General features: G+C 52.3%; 1 protein-coding gene across 1 annotated transcript in view; it reads left to right on the top strand.

Annotated features, from left to right (window-relative positions):
* The first annotated feature begins 3,867 nt into the window (after positions 1–3,867).
* GPT2 (glutamic--pyruvic transaminase 2) overlaps positions 3,868–18,482 on the top strand; it is a 34,953-nt gene continuing 20,338 nt past the window's right edge. The window contains exons 1-5 of the mRNA XM_070388479.1: positions 3,868–4,009; positions 4,243–4,506; positions 11,569–11,658; positions 13,746–13,854; positions 18,277–18,410. Of these exons, the coding sequence (XP_070244580.1) occupies positions 4,264–4,506; positions 11,569–11,658; positions 13,746–13,854; positions 18,277–18,410 (576 nt within the window). The 5' untranslated portion in view covers positions 3,868–4,009; positions 4,243–4,263. The remainder of the gene's footprint in view (positions 4,010–4,242; positions 4,507–11,568; positions 11,659–13,745; positions 13,855–18,276; positions 18,411–18,482) is intronic.

Raw genomic sequence — 18,482 nt, 5'->3', positions numbered from 1 at the left:
GGACACTCTAGGGTTGTTTCTGAAGCTTATCTCAGTAATCTGTCTTTAAATGAAGATCAGGTGCCTCACACATGACCTTCAATCAAGACTGGAAGAAGATATCATTTAAGGAACTGTCTCCAGCCTGGATGGAAGGACCTTTCCATCAGGAACTCTTAACTAGCTCATGCCCAGTGAAATTGAAGGGAAATTGACTCTTGGGTTAACTCCCACTTCCAAAAGGCCCCTAAGCTGGACTGGTCTATAGAGAGGCCTGCTGACCTCAAAATCACCTTAAAACAGTGCTCAAACAGAGGAAACTATACTACACGAGGGAGAAGGCAATGGCAACCCACTCCAGTACTCTTGCCTGGGAAATCCCATGGATGGAGGAGCCTGGTAGACTGTAGTCCATGGGGTTGCTAAGAGTCGGACACGACTGAGCGACTTCACTTTCACTTTTCACTTTCATGCATTGGAGAAGGAAATGGCAACCCACTCCAGTGTTCTTGCCTGGAGAATCCCAGGGACGGGGGAGCCTTGTGGGCTGCCATCTCTGGGGTCGCACAGAGTCGGACACGACTGAAGTGACTCAGCAGTAGCACACTACCCTAGGATGAGAAGAAGATGACATCAGAAGCAGACAGCTTGCCCAAGATGCTGATCTGACTTTTATGATCATTTATAATGTTTTCTTGATTCCTTGGACCTATGCCTATTAATCAAATTTTTCTATCATGGACACGATTCTATGCTAGTTTAAAACGCAATCCAGTTATTCGGTTGTGGCCAGTTACCTGTGTCTAGTACTTCTGGATTACTTTGGTGGATTTCTGTTCTCTAGGGATACTCACAAGGAAATTTATTTTAGATGAGTGTTCAGTCCTGTTCTATCTTCATGATATTACTAGATGGGATTCTCTCACCTGGCCAGTTAATAATACCTGTTGTGATCCTGGCCATAGATTTAAGATTTCTCTTAGGGTGATTTAAACTCAAAGGGAGTGATGAGCTAAGTCTCCATTAAAAAATTAACCTCTCATCTATGAAAAGTAAAATCCCACAATTATGGGGTAGATCTACATGGTTAACAGCAGACTATGGTCATTTAAGTTTAAAAGCTCCTCTACGTTGGGAAGGGTTAAATCATATTAAAAATGATCAACCTGGTAATTATGAAACAAGGCTGGGTGCTTTATGAACTGTGTCTATTATTACCCTTAGAGAGTGTGATTGGTATGGAACTCAGTGGATTTGTGGCACTAATTTATGGCCTTCACATCTACAGGGATGGATACGAAGGTGTAGCCTGGGATTCCCAGGAATTTAAGGTCATACATGTTAACAAGTTAGAGGTAACCTAACCAATCTAGCACTGGTATGATGTCAATGGGTCGAAGATCTGTATTCTACTGGTATGACCATTTAGCAGCTTGTGTGTGTGTGTGCCTTCAATGGGGTTGGAGGATTTAATTGACCATATCTAAGCCTTTCTGCTCTAAGTGACCCATTCCCTAGTCTTGACAATCTTTAAAAAAATCTGGTATGGGAGGCTCATGGCTAAAATATTTACTTTTAATTCCACTAATGTTATTAACTATACCATTTGTATTTTGCTTGTTTCACAAGATTATTATTTCTTGTATTACCAAGTATATGACTGAGCCTTCAATGGAAATGAAGACTAGACTTGAAGCAGTTGATCAAATGTACAGTTCAATATATGATCAATGATTGTAATAGTGTAACTCTAGAAGGCAATGGCAACCCACTCCAGTACTCTTGCCTGGAAAATCCCATGGATGGAGGAACCTGGTAGGCTGCAGTGCATGGGGTCCCGAAGAGTTGGACACTACTGAGCGACTTCACTTTCACTTTCACGCATTGGAGAAAGAAATGACAACCCACTCCAGTGTTCTTGCCTGGAGAATCCCAGGGACAGGTGAGCCTCGTGGGCTTCCGTCTATGGGGTCGCACAGAGTCGGACATGACTGAAGCGACTTAGCAGCAGCAGGTATGAAAAGATGCAGTGAGAGGGAATACTTTCCTGGACCATAACTAGAAGACAGGTGTCCGGAGATCTTTGACTATTAAGACCTAGTCCAGTAATAGCACATTGAGTGTCTTATCAACAAAAATCTTCTTCAGGGAACCTTCTTCAGGGATGATGCTGGGGATGAGCCTTCCCAGCAACGCGGGACAAAGTGGTTATGAAAAGACCCCAAAGTATGGTACGATTTATGGCCACGAGGGGGCCGTGTCAACTACAAATTGGCACTTACCAAGAGCATTGCCAGTGACTGAACAAGGCATTTGCCATCTGCCTCTACAGAGACTGAACCCCATGCCGCCATAGCTGTTGATCTTCAGCAAACCCTGAGGGAGTTCAGGGTGGAGTGAGGCACTCTGTGCTCCAGGGAATCTGGTGGGACAGGTCTTCAGATAGTAGGATGTTTTTAGGAACAGATTTTATGATCTCAACCCTTCAGTTCAGTTCAGTCACTCAGTCGTGTCCAACTCTTTGGGACCCCATGAATCGCAGCATGCCAGGCCTCCCTTGTCCATCACCATCTCCAGGAGTTCACTCAGACTCACGTCCATCGAGTCGGTGACGCCATCCAGCCATCTCATCCTCTGTCGTCCCCTTCTCCTCCTGCCCCCAATCCCTCCCAGCATCAGAGTCTTTTCCAATAAGTCAACTCTTCGCATGAGGTGGCCAAAGTACTGGAGTTTCAGCTTTACCATCATTCCTTCCAAAGAACACCCAGGGCTGATCTCTCAACCCTTGCGTCTCCTCATATCTAGAGAAGCACTAAATCCCTTCATGGTGACATCAGACCCTCATGACTAACAAAAAACCTTTTGTAAAATGAGCGCTTAATGGTATTGAACTCCCCCTTCACCAAAACCTTATATGTTGACTTTCCCCCACTGCCACTTTGGAGCAGTCTCTCAGAGCTATCTGAGATGCTGCCTCCTGGGCTGCAGTCCTCATTTTGCCTCAAATAAAACTTAGCTCACAACTCTCAAGTTGTACATCTTTTTTTAGTCAACAGCAAGTACCTTTACAAAAAAAAAAAGCTACAAAGAGCTGAGCATCCATTCTCAACAAACGTTTACTGAATTCTTACTATGTGCTGCTAACACTCAGACGTTAGGTGAATACGTTGTGAATACAATGAACAAGAAAAACGCTGCTCCTGTCTTCTGGAGCTTACATGGTTAACGGGGGAGCCAGTAAAAAGTATCTAAATTTCTGATGCTAGAAAAGAAATTAAAAGAGGTAGTGGAGGTGGGGTAGCGTTTCAAATGGAGCTGTCAGAAAGCCTGACCACCTGGTATATACCAGCTGTTGGTCCTTTAATTTTCAGGACAATCCTTAAAGGCTGAGAGCTGATGTCCCTTTTGACAAGAAAACTGACGTTGAGAAGGGTAAAATTGGCAGTCAAGTCGCAAACTCCTAACCCCCACCCCACCCTTGCTTCCTACCAGCCCCTGTTGAGCGGCCACTGAACCCTGGATGATGAAACTTGGGGCGAGGACTGCACCATCTCTCCGCCGGTGTCCTTGCAGATGTTGGGGAAAGGGTTGTGTGGGGGAATGAACGACGCGCCTCCAGGAAGAAGCACCAAATAGCTCTAAATTCGCAGAAAGCCGCGAGAAGAGCCCCCGCCAGACCCCTCCGGGATCCCAGACTCTTCAGCCAGACAAAGAGCCCGCCCAGCCCAAGGCAGAGCCAGACCCTCGCTCCCGCCTCCAGCCCCGCCCCCAGATCAGGCCAGCGCGGGGCACTATGGGACTTGTAGTTAAACCAGCTCGCCACACCTGTTCTGAAAAACGACAAGGGAACTACAAGGCCCAGGAGCCAGCGGGCAGGCCCGGGCGGACTCGCGGGCTGTGGGTGTGTGAGCGCTGGGGGCCCGGTGCTGCGTGCGGGAGCTGGGATGCGGCTGCCGGCGCCTGAGCCGAGGAGCTGCTATAGGCGAGCTTTCTAGCCGGACTCGACGAAGGGGTGACCAGGCGGCGACAGGCACGTTGCATGCATGCATTGGGCTCAGCCTTTGCAAAATCCGGTTGTGCAGCGCTATGGTTATGCAGCGGCGAGGTGCAGGGTCCGAGTCGCCGGGGGATGGGCACCCGTCCCCGAAGCCAGGCTGGCACCTCTCGCTGAAGGAGCCCTTGGCTGAGCTTGGGGGCGGGTGCCCGCGTGCCTGCCTTGGGCTGTGCGCGACGTGTTTGTTCTCTTTCCCTATTTGTCCCAAGGTTTCTCTCGGCGGCCGCGCGATGCAGCGGGCGGCGGCGCTGGTCCGGCGGGGCTGCTGCCCCCGGACCCTCGGCCCCTGGGGCCGCAGTCAGAGCAGCGCGGCCGCCGAGGCCTCGGCGGTGCTCAAAGTGCGGCCCGAGCGGAGCCGGCGCGAGCGCATCCTTACGCTCGAGTCCATGAACCCGCAGGTGAAGGCGGTGGAGTACGCGGTGCGGGGACCTATCGTGCTCAAGGCCGGCGAGATCGAGCTCGAGCTGCAGAGGGTGAGCGCGGGCCCCGAGCCCGCGTGGGGCGGGAGGGCCCCGGGAGGCCAGGGGGCACGGGTGGGGGCGAGGGGGGAGGAGTAGCAGCTGTCGCCTCCTGGGGTCCAACTGCTGTACTTCCTCCAGCCGCGTGGCCAAGCTCCTTCATTCGGCCAGTCTTGACTGAAATGAGAGAATGCCCTCCCCCCAACCCTTCCCTCACTAGTCCCCGGCACCTGGCACAAAGTAAGGCCCTCAGATATGGTTCACTTGTTGAACTGAATTCATCAATTATAATCGAGTGGCCCTTAGTGCCAGGCACTGCCTGCTATGTGGCTGTCCTACTTGAGTGGAACCAAGATCCACTGGGGCGTGAGGGTGAGGACAACGACAGGCAGGAAAGACATAAAGGAGAATTTCAGACATCACCTTAGGTACCAGAGGTGCCATGAAGGCTCTGAAGAGACCTGGGTGTTCTCCCGAAGCTTTTTCTCTCTCTGAGACCTTCTCTGTCATTCTTCCAGTAATGATTCCCTGACAAAAGTGGTCCGGCACAGTTCCTTCCCCTAGATCCCCTTTGGAACCTTGACTGACAGCCCTATTTTGTTCTCTGAGGATACAGTCGCCCACAGTGGGTAGCAGAGGCTTGGGCCTTTGGGGCCTTGGCAGGGTGGCCCTGGGACTTTCTTCCCCCTGGCCGCCGGCAGACTGGAATCTTGAGTTCACAGCTGTGTGTAAAGTGACCACACACCTGGTAGTGATTCCTGTCCCCCTACAACGAGGTGGCTCGGGTGGGTGAAAGAAATGCCTCTGTAGTTTACCAGAGTTCTAACGCTGGTGGAATTCAGGAGGCAGAGTCCAGAGGATAATGTAAAAAATGTATATATTCCTAAGATTTATATGAGCAGATGAAGTAGTCACCCAGCTGCTTGCTCAAGGTAGACCTAACCCAGAAGGGGGAAGGGTTCTTTGATCTTACTCTCATAGGCACCAGAACTGAACGTCCTTGGGGGTGAGTTGGTCACTTAATGGTCCTTGAATGCTTGAGAAGAAGCCATGATGGGACCATGACTGTAACATGGGCACTTTGGGGCATTTGATGAGCTCACGACTTGCTGAGACTTCATTGGGACACCCAGTTCTGCTGACTCAAAACTGAGTTGAATAAGTCAAGTCCAGTGTCTCCCTCTGACTCCTTGCAAGGCTAAGTTTAAAGCTTGGTCCTTGAAAGGCTGGCTTGGTTTCTGTGCCTCCCTGTCCCAAAAGTGGACCACAGGCAGAAAAAAGGTTTCTGCTCCTTGTTGATATCTGGCAGACTGGAGCTGGCCCTCCTTGAGACAACAGTCTCCCTGTTAAACCTGAGATTAAATTGTTTCGGTTTAGCACTTTACAACTGATTTCTCTGGTTCCAGAGCTGGTAGGGGTTCTAGGGATTATCTCTACCTTCTGTTAAATAGCATGGACTCCATGAAGTATGAGGATGGTTAGAATAGAAGGGAGACACTGTCTTTGCCTTCATGGAACTGATTGCCATGTTGTTCTCTGGGCCTGAACTTCTCTTCCTCCAATTCTTTAAGGATTGGTGGTTATTATTATTATTTATTTTTTTTTTTTAGCAGGTAGAGAAAATGTGAGAGCATTCTAGGTGGAAGGAGGGCTGGGAGCAAAAACAAGGTTGGGAAGTTCTGGGCAAATAGGGGAGGGGACTGGTGCTGTTTAGAGAGCACTGTCTGGCAAGGGATATGCTAAATGAATGAGATGGAAAGGAGGGACTGGAGTCTGGTGTGCTGGGCTTAGGACTTTATAATTCAAAGTTTGGTGTGCAGTGGGCAACTAAGAAGATGTTCCAACAGGGTTATGACTCCATCATTGAGCTAGAGAAATTTCTTGGTCATTTGGGCTGGAAACACACTGTGATTTCTAGGACAGATGGCTTCACTGCCATGTCCTACCCCTGAATAACTTGAGACATTCTTTCTGTCCATCTACATTCTCCGGTACTTTCATTCAAATTCATCCCTTCTTGTTCTCTCCTCACTTCGTCGAGTCTCAGTTGCCTGACTCTTGGTGCTGGAGATAATAGCCCCAGCCAAGCCAGTATAGCCTCGCTTAAATCTTTCATTCTTGAAAGACAGCCTCTCCATTTTGCTAGCTTAAGCATGTCCTCTTCTGAGAGAGCCATGTTTTCTCAGGGTTTCTCAGTCTTTTTTTTTGGCTTAGCTTTGCACAGCTTCAGGTTTTGACTTCTGTTTTGAACTCTAATGATCGAAACTGGACTGATGTTATTTTAAAGGGTTTGACTTGGTTAGAGATGGGATATGTAGGGAGTTGAGTGACTTGGGGGTAAATCTCTTGTCCTCTCTGGGCTTTGGTTTCCCTAGTCTATAAAAGAAGAGCAGTGGTCTGGGGGGCCCAGGGTTTCCCCAGGCCCTGACTTCTGTGCCTCTTTCTCCATTTGAAGGCCTTGTACTGCCTTATGGAATCACTTCACCAGGTGCTTTGCTAACAGTACCGGCTGTTTGGCTGGACACATGGCTCTGGTTTTTGCCTGTGGCGTGGCATGCCAGACAAGTCCCGTCCATTGTGGTAGGAGTGGGGGAAAATGCTCAGGAGAGCCTGAGGAGGAGGGGCACTTGGCTAAGAGCGTGTGAAAGGGGCCATTCTCCTCCAGCCTGGTCTGTGTGCTGTCAGGGAGGCCCTGTTTCTCCCTGACAGCAGCTCCAAGGGGGAGTACCTATCAGCTTTTCAGATCCTGGTGTTCCCTGGGAGCAGCACTTAAAAATAAACTGCCATTAGTAGGAGTTTTGAAAAGATCTGTCAGTTCTTCCTCAACCTACTTCCTTTTCCCTCGTTTTATGGGAGGAGGAAAGGAGGTTGACATAAGTGGAGACAGGAATGGCTTTTGTTTGTAAAAAGTACACAGAGTCAGGGCAAAACATTCATGAAGGGAAACACTGAATATATTAAAATCACTGAATGCTGCACCGAGAAACAGATGAAAATGGAGAATGCTGGAGCACCTGCTGATAGTTAGCTAAGAGTGGAAACTCTGGATGTGTGAGGCACAAGCAAATTTCATAGGCTATTTTCTTTAGAGCGTAGAATGAAAGAAATTTGTAACATAGGCTTCTGTTTGGATGAACCCTCCATCCATCCGCCTTGCCCAAGTCACCAGGGACCTGCATCCTGGGCTTTGCCTTTATGTGCTGTGGGCTTCGCATCGTTCAGAACACCTTGGCCTCAATTATTCCTCTGTAAAATAGGGCCAATTTATTTCCACTGAAGACGAGTTGGAGATGGTTAGTGATGATGGTTTGAATAGCTAGAACCCTATCAGGATTCTGGCTGTCTGGGGAGAGATAACTGCACCAGAGACTTTCCTGTTTTAGGTCAAAAGGTTATGTGAGTTTATATTAATATAAGCAGTTTTTCTAAAAAAAAAAAAAAAAACTTTATGAGAAAGTAAAGGCTAGTTTTGCTCTCTTTTTTTTTTTTTTTTTTTGGCTTTTTTTTGGCCTGTGCTGTGTGGTTTGCGGGATCTTAGTTCCCAATCAGGGATTGAACTCATGCCCTCAGCAGTGAATGCGTGGAGTCCCAGCCACTGCACCACCAGGGAATTTCCCAATCAGAACTCTTCAGGGTCTTGTTTTCAAGCTAACGAGAGTTGCCTGGAGGAGAGGTGCCGAGGGTCCCTCTTTCCTTGCCTTCCTTCTGAGTCTCTGGGTCTAGGAATGCGCTCTGTAGGATTGGCTCCCTCCTGCCTGCAGCTTAGGCTTGCTGCCTTAAATTATCCTGTTTGGAGCTCATTCACCTTTCATCCCTGCTCTGCCCTGCAAATCTCTGCTTCTACGGTTGACCCTCCCACAGACTCCCACAGTTCAGGAGCCTTTCGTCCAGCCTTCCCCGCTTCCGTGGTTAGAAAATTCAGCCCTTGGAGTTCCCACCTTCTCTTAATCTCAGGCCTGTGTAGGTTTGGCTCAGTTTCTTCCAGGTTTGTTTGTCACGTTGGCTAGGGCCAGACCCTGTGCTGAGTCTCGTTTCTTCTGCTATGCAGCGCAGCTGTTTTCAAGGACCCTGGAGGCTAGTCGGGTTTGTCCCTGAGACTTCCTTCTGGAGCCCTCTGGGGGACTTCATGTCTGCCCCAGTGCTGCTCACTGGTCCTGAGGTCTTTTCACATGGCCTTTCTGGCCTGGGGCCAGCTGTGCCCTCTCTCCCTTCTCTGAGCCTGCTTCTTCATCAGCCAGCACTCTGAAAGTGGTGGCCTCTCCGATGTTGCCCACTTCTGTCACAGAGCATGATTCATAAGTTTTCATGAATGAAAGGGAGGTTCTCTGGGGAGTAACCATCCTACCAAGCCTCCCCACTGGCATGTCGCATGAAATGACAGGAGCCACCCCTACCTTGAGGAAAATGCCTGTGCCTGTTGGAATTGTCCATTGTTCGAATGCTGCACCTATGAACTGGGAAGGACAGTCATAACAATGATAAAGGCGTTATCATTGTCCTTCCTTTTTCCTTCCCAATAACACCTTCTGAAATATGCCATCTCCAGAGCCTGGGGGCCTGCTCCCTGAGCCTTTCTTGACCTGAATGGTGGGAAGGGACCCCCCTGCGATGGATCTCATCTCAGTGCCCTCCGGTGAGGCAGCTCTGGGCAGGATGTGTGTGGGTGAGTTAGACACGTGGGCTCTAGGATGCTAGGAATTGGAACTAAGAAGCTACGTGCTGCCCTGGCTGGCTCCTGGGGGCAGGGCTGAGGTGAGGTCTCCATTGGGTGTGCTTGCCAGACTTGGATGAGTCACTGTGGGCAGAAGTCTGCCCCTGGCTCCTTGGTATTTCCCAACCCACGTAGAACTCAAGTACATAGATACAGGAGTCTCCTTTGTATGGTGGCCCTTAGCTGGGCAGCCCAGTCCATTCAGAGGAGGCAGTTTCCCACCCACTAGCTCATCCATCATAGCAAAGTATCTGGAGCCTGTGGGTACCCAGACCCAAGAAAGGAGATGCTCCATACTCCCAGGCTGCTTGAGTTGATTGAGCAGTGCAGGGTGGAGGGGACAAGGAACATCCAGGGATCTGATTATTTTTCTCCCTCCATGGGGCTGGCCCAGGGCCCACAGCTATGGTATATGTCCTGCCCTCGACCGTGAACAGATTTACTCCCCACCAAAGAGTGGACTGTGCCCACACCGTGGAAATCACCTGAGTTCAGCTGGCCAGGCCTAGGGGGCCATGGCGATGGAGTCAGACTAACAGAGGGTCCCACGCCAGGAGCTCAGGCCAGTGTGGGTGGGGGAGTCCTACCCTTTGCACACAGTGGCCTGGCTTGCTCAGCCTGTGGGATGAGCCCTGAGGCCACACGCCCTGCAGTCTGTCTCCAGCGTGTCTGACTTCACCCCTGGCCCAGTCCTGGGCAGTAGGCAGTGTTACCCCCTTCCTTGCCACCCCCCACCCCCTACCCCGAGATGTCTTTCCATATTTGCCAGCCCTGAAGAACTTGGTGAAAAGGGCAGAAGGGAATTCTACCCCCTTCAACCCAAACAGAGCTTTTCGACTCATTAGGCCTGGTTTATGGAAGTCCAGGGCTGCCTCCAGGCTTCCCTGGTGGCTCAGATGGTAAAGAATCTGCCTGCAGTGCAGGAGATGTGGGTTCAGTCCCTGGATTGGGAAGATCCCCTGGAGGGAGGCATGGCAACCCACTTCAGTATTCTTGCCTCAAGAATCCCCATGAACATAGGAGCCTGGCAGGCTACAGTCTAGAGAGTTGCAAAGGGTTCGACGTGACTGAGCACAGCACAGGGCTGTTTCTGGGTGCCCTCCTCAGCCCCTTGTGCCTCCTGGCTCCTAAAGCAGCTGGAGAATTCCATATGGGAGGGCTTAGGGGTGGCAAATGAGAGTCAAGAAAGCTTGTTTGGCAGCTGCGTTCATTCCTTAAGCCCACTGGTCTTTACTTTAAGGTGTGTCTTACTGAGTTAAAAAGGGGAACGTTTTCTAAAGTTGCTTTTATTCACACATGTGAAACGGAGAAGACAAGTATCAGAATCATAGAATTGTACCCTTAAAATTTGTATTTAGCATGCCTTTGGGAACAGGGCAGCTGGAGATGGGAAGGTGGCCATTCCGCGCAGGCCACCCCTTGCCGCACCGCCTTCTTCCCCATGTGACCCTTGCAGTCCTGCTCCTGGTCCAGCTTTGTAACATGATATTTGTACTCTGCCAAGTGCTTTCATACTGTTTGTCTCAGATAATCCTTTCAGCTGCTCTGGGAGGTTCTTGAACCTGCGGTTGATTCTCTTATAGTGGCTAATTCTGGATTTATCAGGGAACTGTGTGGAGCTCCCATATTTCCAGATCCCCACAGTTCTCCTTCCAAACCATATTTTCTCCTTTGCAGCAGCCAGGGTGTCCCATAGTCACTTCCCAGCGATGTTGTTGCTACGGTTTCCGAGTTCCTTCTCTCTCTGCCATCTCTGCTCTGTGTAAACACATTGCTCAGGCAGTGGCCTCACTTTTGCTCTTCAACCAGACATCTTTATCCCTGATGCTTTTTTTTTCTTTTCAGTATGAAGCTCAGTCCACATTCTTCATTTTTCAAAGACAGGGTTGCAAGAGAATGACCCCCGAGAGGTCCCTGCGGATCAGTGTCTTCTGGCAGGAAGGCTGGCTGCAGTGTCCCATCAATCACTTAGGGGTGGAGGTGGAGCTGGCAGCTGTGGGACCCTCTCCTGATGCTTTCTGCTGCTGACCCCCTCCCTCCTTCCCACCGCATTTGCCCCAGGGTCAGCATGGACCTATAGCTGCCTCAGGGTTCTCTGGCAGCCCAGGGAAGTTCTTCTAGCCTTCTCAGAAAGTGGATAACCTTTTGAAGCCTTAATTTCCCAATCTATAAAATGGGATTAATACAAGCCCTTCCTCATGGGGGTGGTTGTGAAGGTTAAATGGGACCAAGCATATCAAGCGCTTGGCACCTGGCAAGGCTCAGAATAGGGCTGCTTACTAATGTCCTGTTGACCATTGCTCGGCTTCTGAAATCTAGGGTCTGAGAATCCCTAAGTAACCACCTATTGCATTCTCTCTACTCAGGGTATCAAAAAACCGTTCACTGAGGTCATCCGTGCCAACATCGGGGATGCCCAGGCCATGGGCCAGCAGCCAATCACCTTCCTGCGACAGGTGAGCTGGCCCTCAGGAACCGAGGCCCCTGGGGTAGCAGGGAGGCAACCTGACAGCCAAGCCTATTAAATTGCCTCTTCCTCCTTGCCTGTCCAGCCCCTCAAGACCCAGCAGGCACTAGAATCCCACAGGGAGATGCCACTGAAGCAGCAACCCCCTCCAGCACCTGATGGCTCCTCTGGTTCTCTCCAGCAGGCTCCTCCCCTTCCTTCCAAGGCTGTCTAAAATCCCTAAGCCCATTCTGAGGTCGCTGTAGTGTACAAGACTCCCAGGTGAATGGTCCTGGATGCTGCATTTGGACCTGGGTTGCTGAGGGCATCAGAGAGTAGATGAAGGCTGGGAGGTGGTGCGTGGGGATCTAGATATGGTTTCCCAAGTGAGAATCCCCAGATTTGAGTGTTGGCTCTGTTGCTGATCAGCTGGGTGGCCTTGGGCAAGTGGAAGTCACCAGAGCACTGCCACAGAGGACTTCTGGGGACCTCCATGAGATGATGAACATGACGGCCTTCAAGAGGCACATTTCCGTGTTTCAGTTTGAGTGCCAACTGCAAAGATGCTGCATGGGCCCAACTTGTGAGATTGGTGGGCTTGGGGGAAAAGAAAAGGTGGGAGAGTGCCACAGCATCTGCTAGATAGAGGCTGGAGACCAGCTGTGGGGAAGGCGTTTTCCTAGAGAGGAAATGGGGCCAATACTGGAGCAAAATTTGGTCTTTGTGTGGTTAAGGTTCGTAGGCTGAGGCCGGCAGGAAAGCTGAGTGCTGAACACCCCGGTCTTCCTTTCCTGCCGGTACTTCCTGCTGCAGGGGCTGGCACACAGGAGCGGCAAACTTTGCCCTGCTCTCTGGATGGCAGGTGTTGGGGGCCCCAGGGCCTCAGCCTGCAGGCCCTCAGGGAATTCACACAGGGTATGGGGAGAAGAACTGAGGCCGGTGATGACCTCAGGAACGTCCACTGAATGGACTCCCGTGGCATTGCTGCTGACTCAGGAGTGTGCCAGCTGCCTGTGAGTGTCAGAGGCCTCAAGCTGGGCCCATGATGAGGAAGTGGATCAGACCAGACAGAGTGGCTCTGCGCGGGAGGTGGAGGTGGGAGGACGTTAGAGCATCCTGCCTGTCCTGAAAGCTTGTCCTGGAAGCACATAGCTTAGGAGAGGAGAGGTCCAAAGTGGCCTCGCTCTGCAGAGGTTCCCCACACGTGCCTGGGGCTCTGGGTGTGAACAGGCTCCTGTTGCCTCAGCCTTTTCTGACTGGCTGGCACACTCCCAGATCCAGCCCTGCTGCTGGCCACAGCGGACCCAGCCTCTGCCACCTGGTGCTGGCTTCCTCCAGCCTTCATAAGCGCCCCAGAGCGGGAGGGCAAGCCAGGTCACCGCCCGTTGCACAAATTTATCTGAGGCAAAGCCGGGCTCCAAGAAGCCTGAGCCTGCCCGAAGCCCCCAGCTGGTGTCAGAGCCGTGAGCCCCACCTCATCTCGTTGCTCCTGGCACTGCTCCTAAGCTTCCAGCTTAGACTTGCCTGCTGAGCGGGGGTTTACTGACACTTTTGCAAACATTTCCTTGCGTAATCCTCTTAATTTGTGAGGTTAGGGTGATTTTCTCTGTTACAGAGGTGAAAAAGCTGACTTGGTTTTCACTTCTGGCCAGGAAAGGGGGTGATGGTGAGGAGGGGTGGGGGCGGGGCATGGGGGGGCGCTCAGCCTGTAAGGAGGGGGGTCTCTGCAGTCTTGTCAGCTGGGGTGTACCTGCCTGCTCAGTCCCAGCTCCCTGCTCTGGAACCCCTGGTTCTATGGCCTTGGCTATGTGAGCCGCTGGCCTTTATGGAGGAGCTGGGCCGAGTAGCAGCCTCGTTTTGTTCCCTGGCTCCTCTGGTGGCCCACCCTTGGCCCGAGCCCAGGTCATCAGGGACCCTGCCTCTCACCATCTCCCTTCCGCTGCAGAGCATCCTCCTCCCCACCCGTCCCCAGACCCTCCCCACAGGCGGGGGCCCTCGTGGAGAGTCTGGCGGTGACACTGCCCCTCAGAGACATCCTTTGTGCCCCTCTGGGGTGGGAGGTTGCGGAGAGCCCAGCCCACGCCTCTGTTCCCCCAGGTAATGGCACTGTGCACCTACCCGAACCTGTTGGACAGCCCCAGCTTCCCAGAAGATGCTAAGAAACGAGCCCGGCGCATCCTACAGGCTTGCGGCGGGAACAGCCTGGGTGAGGCCCCGACTTGCCAGGTCCCAGCGGGCGTGAAAAGAACGTGTGTTCCCAGCATGGGCCTGGCCGGGCCCCTCACGGCGGGTTATGCGTTGAGCGAGTGTGTGAGTGTGTGTGGGGTGGCCGACAGGCCGAGTCAGGGAAAAATACTCTCCTTGTCCGTGCTCTGTGAGCCTCCTGTTTGCCGAGCTGATGGGGTCAGTGCTGTCTCTTGGTGGATTGGGGGCACTTCAGGCTCGAGAGTCTGCATTTGGCAGGATTTGGGGTTTCCAGGGGGAGCCAGCTGTGACGCTGAGCCCACCGCACCCTCAGGGCAGAAGGTTGAGCTTGAGCCGGGAGGCCAGAAGGAGGTACGTTGCCCAGCTGGTCCAGCTTCTCACTCCGCTGTGGCCCCCTTTGGTGGCTTCCTTGCTGTGGAGGTGCCCCCCTTTACCCACCACGTGTGTGTTGTGTTCCTGACACCGGCCTGTGCCCCTTTGTGCCCGGAGCCCACGCCCGGCCCCAGGGGGCTCTGAGTGGGGAGGCCCTGTGGATGTGAAGGCATCTTCTCTCCCTTCCCTGCTGAGGTGGATTTCCAGCCCCTGGGCGGCTGGCTCTTTGTTCTCATCTCATGTTCTCTTTCTTGTTTATTTTTGCCTCATTCCTTTGCCCAGTGGAATACATAGGGAATCCGGCTCCCCTTGTCCTGAGGAGAAGTTGTCCATAGGGCTTTTTAGGAAGCTTGCCTGAATGTTCCAAAACCTGGGACAGGGATTCTTGTGGCTCGTTCAGCAGGGTATCAGCTGCCCTCGGCCTCTCCGTCACCTCCCTGCCTTTCCCCTCCCCTTTCTGCTCTGTCCCTTTATGGACATCACTAGGCTTAGCCTTCCTGGCTGTGATCACCCCACCAGCCCTCCGTCCAAGCCTGTGTCCTTCGTGTGTCCCTCTCAGGAAGGGGCCCGCCGCCCTTTGCCTCCCTGCCAGCCAGCCTGGGTGGGGTGTGGGCCAGCACCTTGTGGGGCAAGGCCTAAACCACAAGCTGGCAGAGGGCAGCGCCACAGCTCAGAGGCCCGGCCTCCAGGCTCTTTCCCTCTGCACCCTCTGCCCGGCCCAGAGGACAAAGGCGCTTCTCAGAGATCCGTGGCCTTCGGCCTGAGGCTCCAGGAAGCGCAACCCAGAGGTGGGGGGAGGGGGGTTGCTGTCTGCGCGAATGTCTGGGGAACTGGGAAGGGATCTTGTTCCAGGGACAAGCCTCATCAACAAGTTTTTTCTGTGTCAGCCAGGCAGGGCTGGGGGAATGATGTGGGGAGGCCATGTCCATGTGAGTCAGGCCTGTCTGCGTTCTGTATGAGGAGCTCAGCAGGATGGGTGAGGGAAGTGCTCTCTGAGCCTCTTTCCTCATCCTTGAACTAGGAGATACTTTGTACCCACCTCCTGGGCTTGCAGGCAAGTTGCTGTTTGTGCTGCTCGTCACGTGTGGAGAAGCCCCACCCTGGCGGTCACTACCTGTTTCTGCCCATTGTGGGAGGAAGGGCAGTGTTCTGGCAGAGGGTGGAACAATGGGAGTGGCGCTCTGTCAGCGAAGGCTTGGGTAACCTGAGCACTGTCCACAAAAATGAAGGAAATGGAAGCTACACCCAGGGCCACCCTGACCCAAGGAAGGATTATAAAGGGGCTCACCTGGACGTGTTTTTATCATGCCCTTTAAAGTTATTTTTTATTGGGGCTTCATTTATTTTTTGTTTGAGTAATCCAGTTCTCAGGTTGTGTCCTGAATCTTAAGTGGGGTTGAGGTGAAACCTAGACACATCTGGGGGTGGCGGGAGATGGGAGAGAACGCCCTCCTCCAGCCCCTCTTGGAGCCCAGGCTGTGGACCAGGCACTGCTCTAGGCCCTGAGGGACACTGGGGAAGGCAGGTGGAGTTTCTGTGCTCATGACTCGCTGTCATATTTGGGAGAAACAAACATGGAAAAGAATTAAGACAAAAACATAATTCCCAGTTTTCATGAGTTCCTGGTGAACAAGCAGACAGTTATGGGGTTTGAACAAGGGATTCTAATGGAGAGGGAGGGTTTAAGGAGAAAGTGTTTCAAGTCCATGTAGAGGATGAGTAAGAGTATCTGCTAATGAATCCCAGACAGAGAAAATGGTGTGTGCAAAGGCCCTGAGGCTTAGGAGCTGAGTGTGACTGAGTGAAGGGGTTTGGATGCAATGACGCTGGGTGATTTGGCAGCTGTCGCTGATCTGTGGACTGTGGGAGGCAGGTTGCCGTCGGGTTCAGGGCAGAGTGTCCTACACAGGAGTGTGGTGGGGCGGGCCTAGCTGGGGGTAGGTGCTGCAGAGATGCACAGAAGAAATAGGTGATGGTTCCTGCCTGCAAGTCAACATGGGGAGGCAAGGATTCATCTGTGGAAGGTAACTGGAGAAATCAGAAAGGCTGGGGTGAAGCCATTTCTCAGACTTCTTGAGAGTCTAGATCTGAGCTCTGAAGAATCAGGGTACCTCAGAACAAAACAGAAGATGGAAAGCCTGTGGCCGGCAGGAACAGAGAGCTTGCTAGTGGGGAAAGGCCTGGGAATGCAGGGAAGCAGATGAACTAGAGGCAGGAAGAAGAGGAGGCTTAGCTGGTGTGGAAGTGGCCAGGCCCCATGGAGTGGAGCAGAGGGCAGTGAAAGAAGGCAGAGGGAAACAGCACGGGAAGCTTTCTGGGCTCGGGAGCCCAGGAAATATCAAGACACCCAGTGGAAGGAGGATTCTCTAACAGTGGCGTCTGCAGATGCCTTCGAGTACCCCCAAAGAACGTGACAGGACTCTACTCTCCACCCAGATTTGGTGCGTGTTAATGTTTGCCACCTGAACTCTTAGAGGAGTGGTGCCGTTCCCCCCCAGTTTACAATTATCCGAGGGGATAGGCCAGCCCAGTGCTACACTTCCCCCGCCTAGTTTACAATTATCCGAGGGGATAGGCCAGCCCAGTGCTACACTTCCCCCCCAGTTTACAATTATCCGAGGGGATAGGCCAGCCCAGTGCTACACTCCCCCCCCTAGTTTACAATTATCGGAGGGGATAGGCCAGCCCAGTGCTACACTTCCCCCCCCTAGTTTACAATTATCCGAGGGGATAGGCCAGCCCAGTGCTACACTTCCCCCGCCTAGTTTACAATTATCCGAGGGGATAGGCCAGCCCAGTGCTACACTCCCCCTAGTTTACAATTATCCGAGGGGATAGGCCAGCCCAGTGCTACACTTCCCCCGCCTAGTTTACAATTATCCGAGGGGATAGGCCAGCCCAGTGCTACACAGGCCCTTAAACCGGGCGCCTCCTGGTGGTGCTGTTGCAGTCCTTAGGAGGAAGTTGGCTGGTTTTCTTTAAACGTGGTATAAAACTCAAATGGGATAAAAGAATATAGAGTGAAAGATCTGCCTCCCACTTCTGAGCCCAAGCCTCCTGGTTCATGTCCCCGGAGAATTCGCCTCGCCAGTTTGAGTCTCCTTCTAGAAAGATTTTGTGCATGTGCAGGCACCTATTTTCAGTTTTTTTTTCAAAAACGTAAGTAGTGGCCTGACATCCTGAAAACATTTGTATGCCTACAGTAAATGCACAGATACTAATGTACAGCACCTGTGCGTGCATGCCTGTGTAACCCGTGCCCAGATCATGACAACGAACGCTCTCAGCGCCACAAAAGGCCCCTGTGTGCCCCTTTGCCGAAAATACTCCCAAGCCCAAAGTGGTCACCGCTGTTTTTGAACTTCACTTTAACTGGTGGTTTGGATTTGGCTCCTAACTGGCGGCCTGAGCATGCTGTTGCCATAGGGTGAGGGTAGGTGCGTCATGCCCAGCAGCCCCAAAGAACCTGTGGTTAGTGCCTGTCAGGGCTCTAGATTCCTGGGATGGCAGGTGGTGCCATTTTGGGGTGACCCTTCTGTCAAGTTCTTTGGAACCGTGTGTAGGCAGCAGTGATAAAACCATAGCAGTCCCAGCTGTAATGGTTCATGCTGTTGCGGAAGGCATGTAAAGCCAAGCAGGGTGGGTAGAGCAGGTATGAGCACCATTTAACTGGTTAGAAGTCAGGGCCTGGGATAATGCTTGAAGTATAAGTAGGTTCAGGTGGGTAGATGAACAGACGGGCAGATGGGTGGGTGAGTGGGCGGGCAGGTGAGTGGGTGTGTGGATGAATGGATGGATAGCAGATGAGCGAATGGTTGGATGAGTGGGCAGACGCTTGGGTAGGTGGAGGGATGACAGGATGGGTGGATGAAGCCCAGACAGGTGGTTAAGCAGCTTGCCACAATTCCAGAACCTAGAGCCGTGGGAATAGGGCACCACTGAGACTCCTTGACCTCCCCCAGCCTCCCACCCCCAGTTAATTATATGGATATCTCAGACTGCACGGAGCCAGATCTTCCCTCTAGTCACTGTCTTGCTTGCTGTCTTACAGGCTCTTACAGTGCTAGCCAGGGCGTCAACTGTATCCGTGAAGATGTAGCTGCCTACATCACCAGGAGAGATGGCGGTGTGCCTGCAGACCCGGATAACATTTACCTGACCACTGGAGCTAGTGACGGCATTTCTGTACGTGTCGGAGCGGCTCGTTGTTGCTCACTGTTCACCCACATGAACAGCCTTGCGCGTTAGGGCCGATGC

The sequence above is a fragment of the Bos mutus genome, chromosome 18 (genome assembly GCF_027580195.1).
Source record: "Bos mutus isolate GX-2022 chromosome 18, NWIPB_WYAK_1.1, whole genome shotgun sequence".
Taxonomy (NCBI): domain Eukaryota; kingdom Metazoa; phylum Chordata; class Mammalia; order Artiodactyla; family Bovidae; genus Bos; species Bos mutus.
Note: the sequence above shows the minus strand (reverse complement) of the source record. Positions and strands in the feature narration are given on the sequence as shown.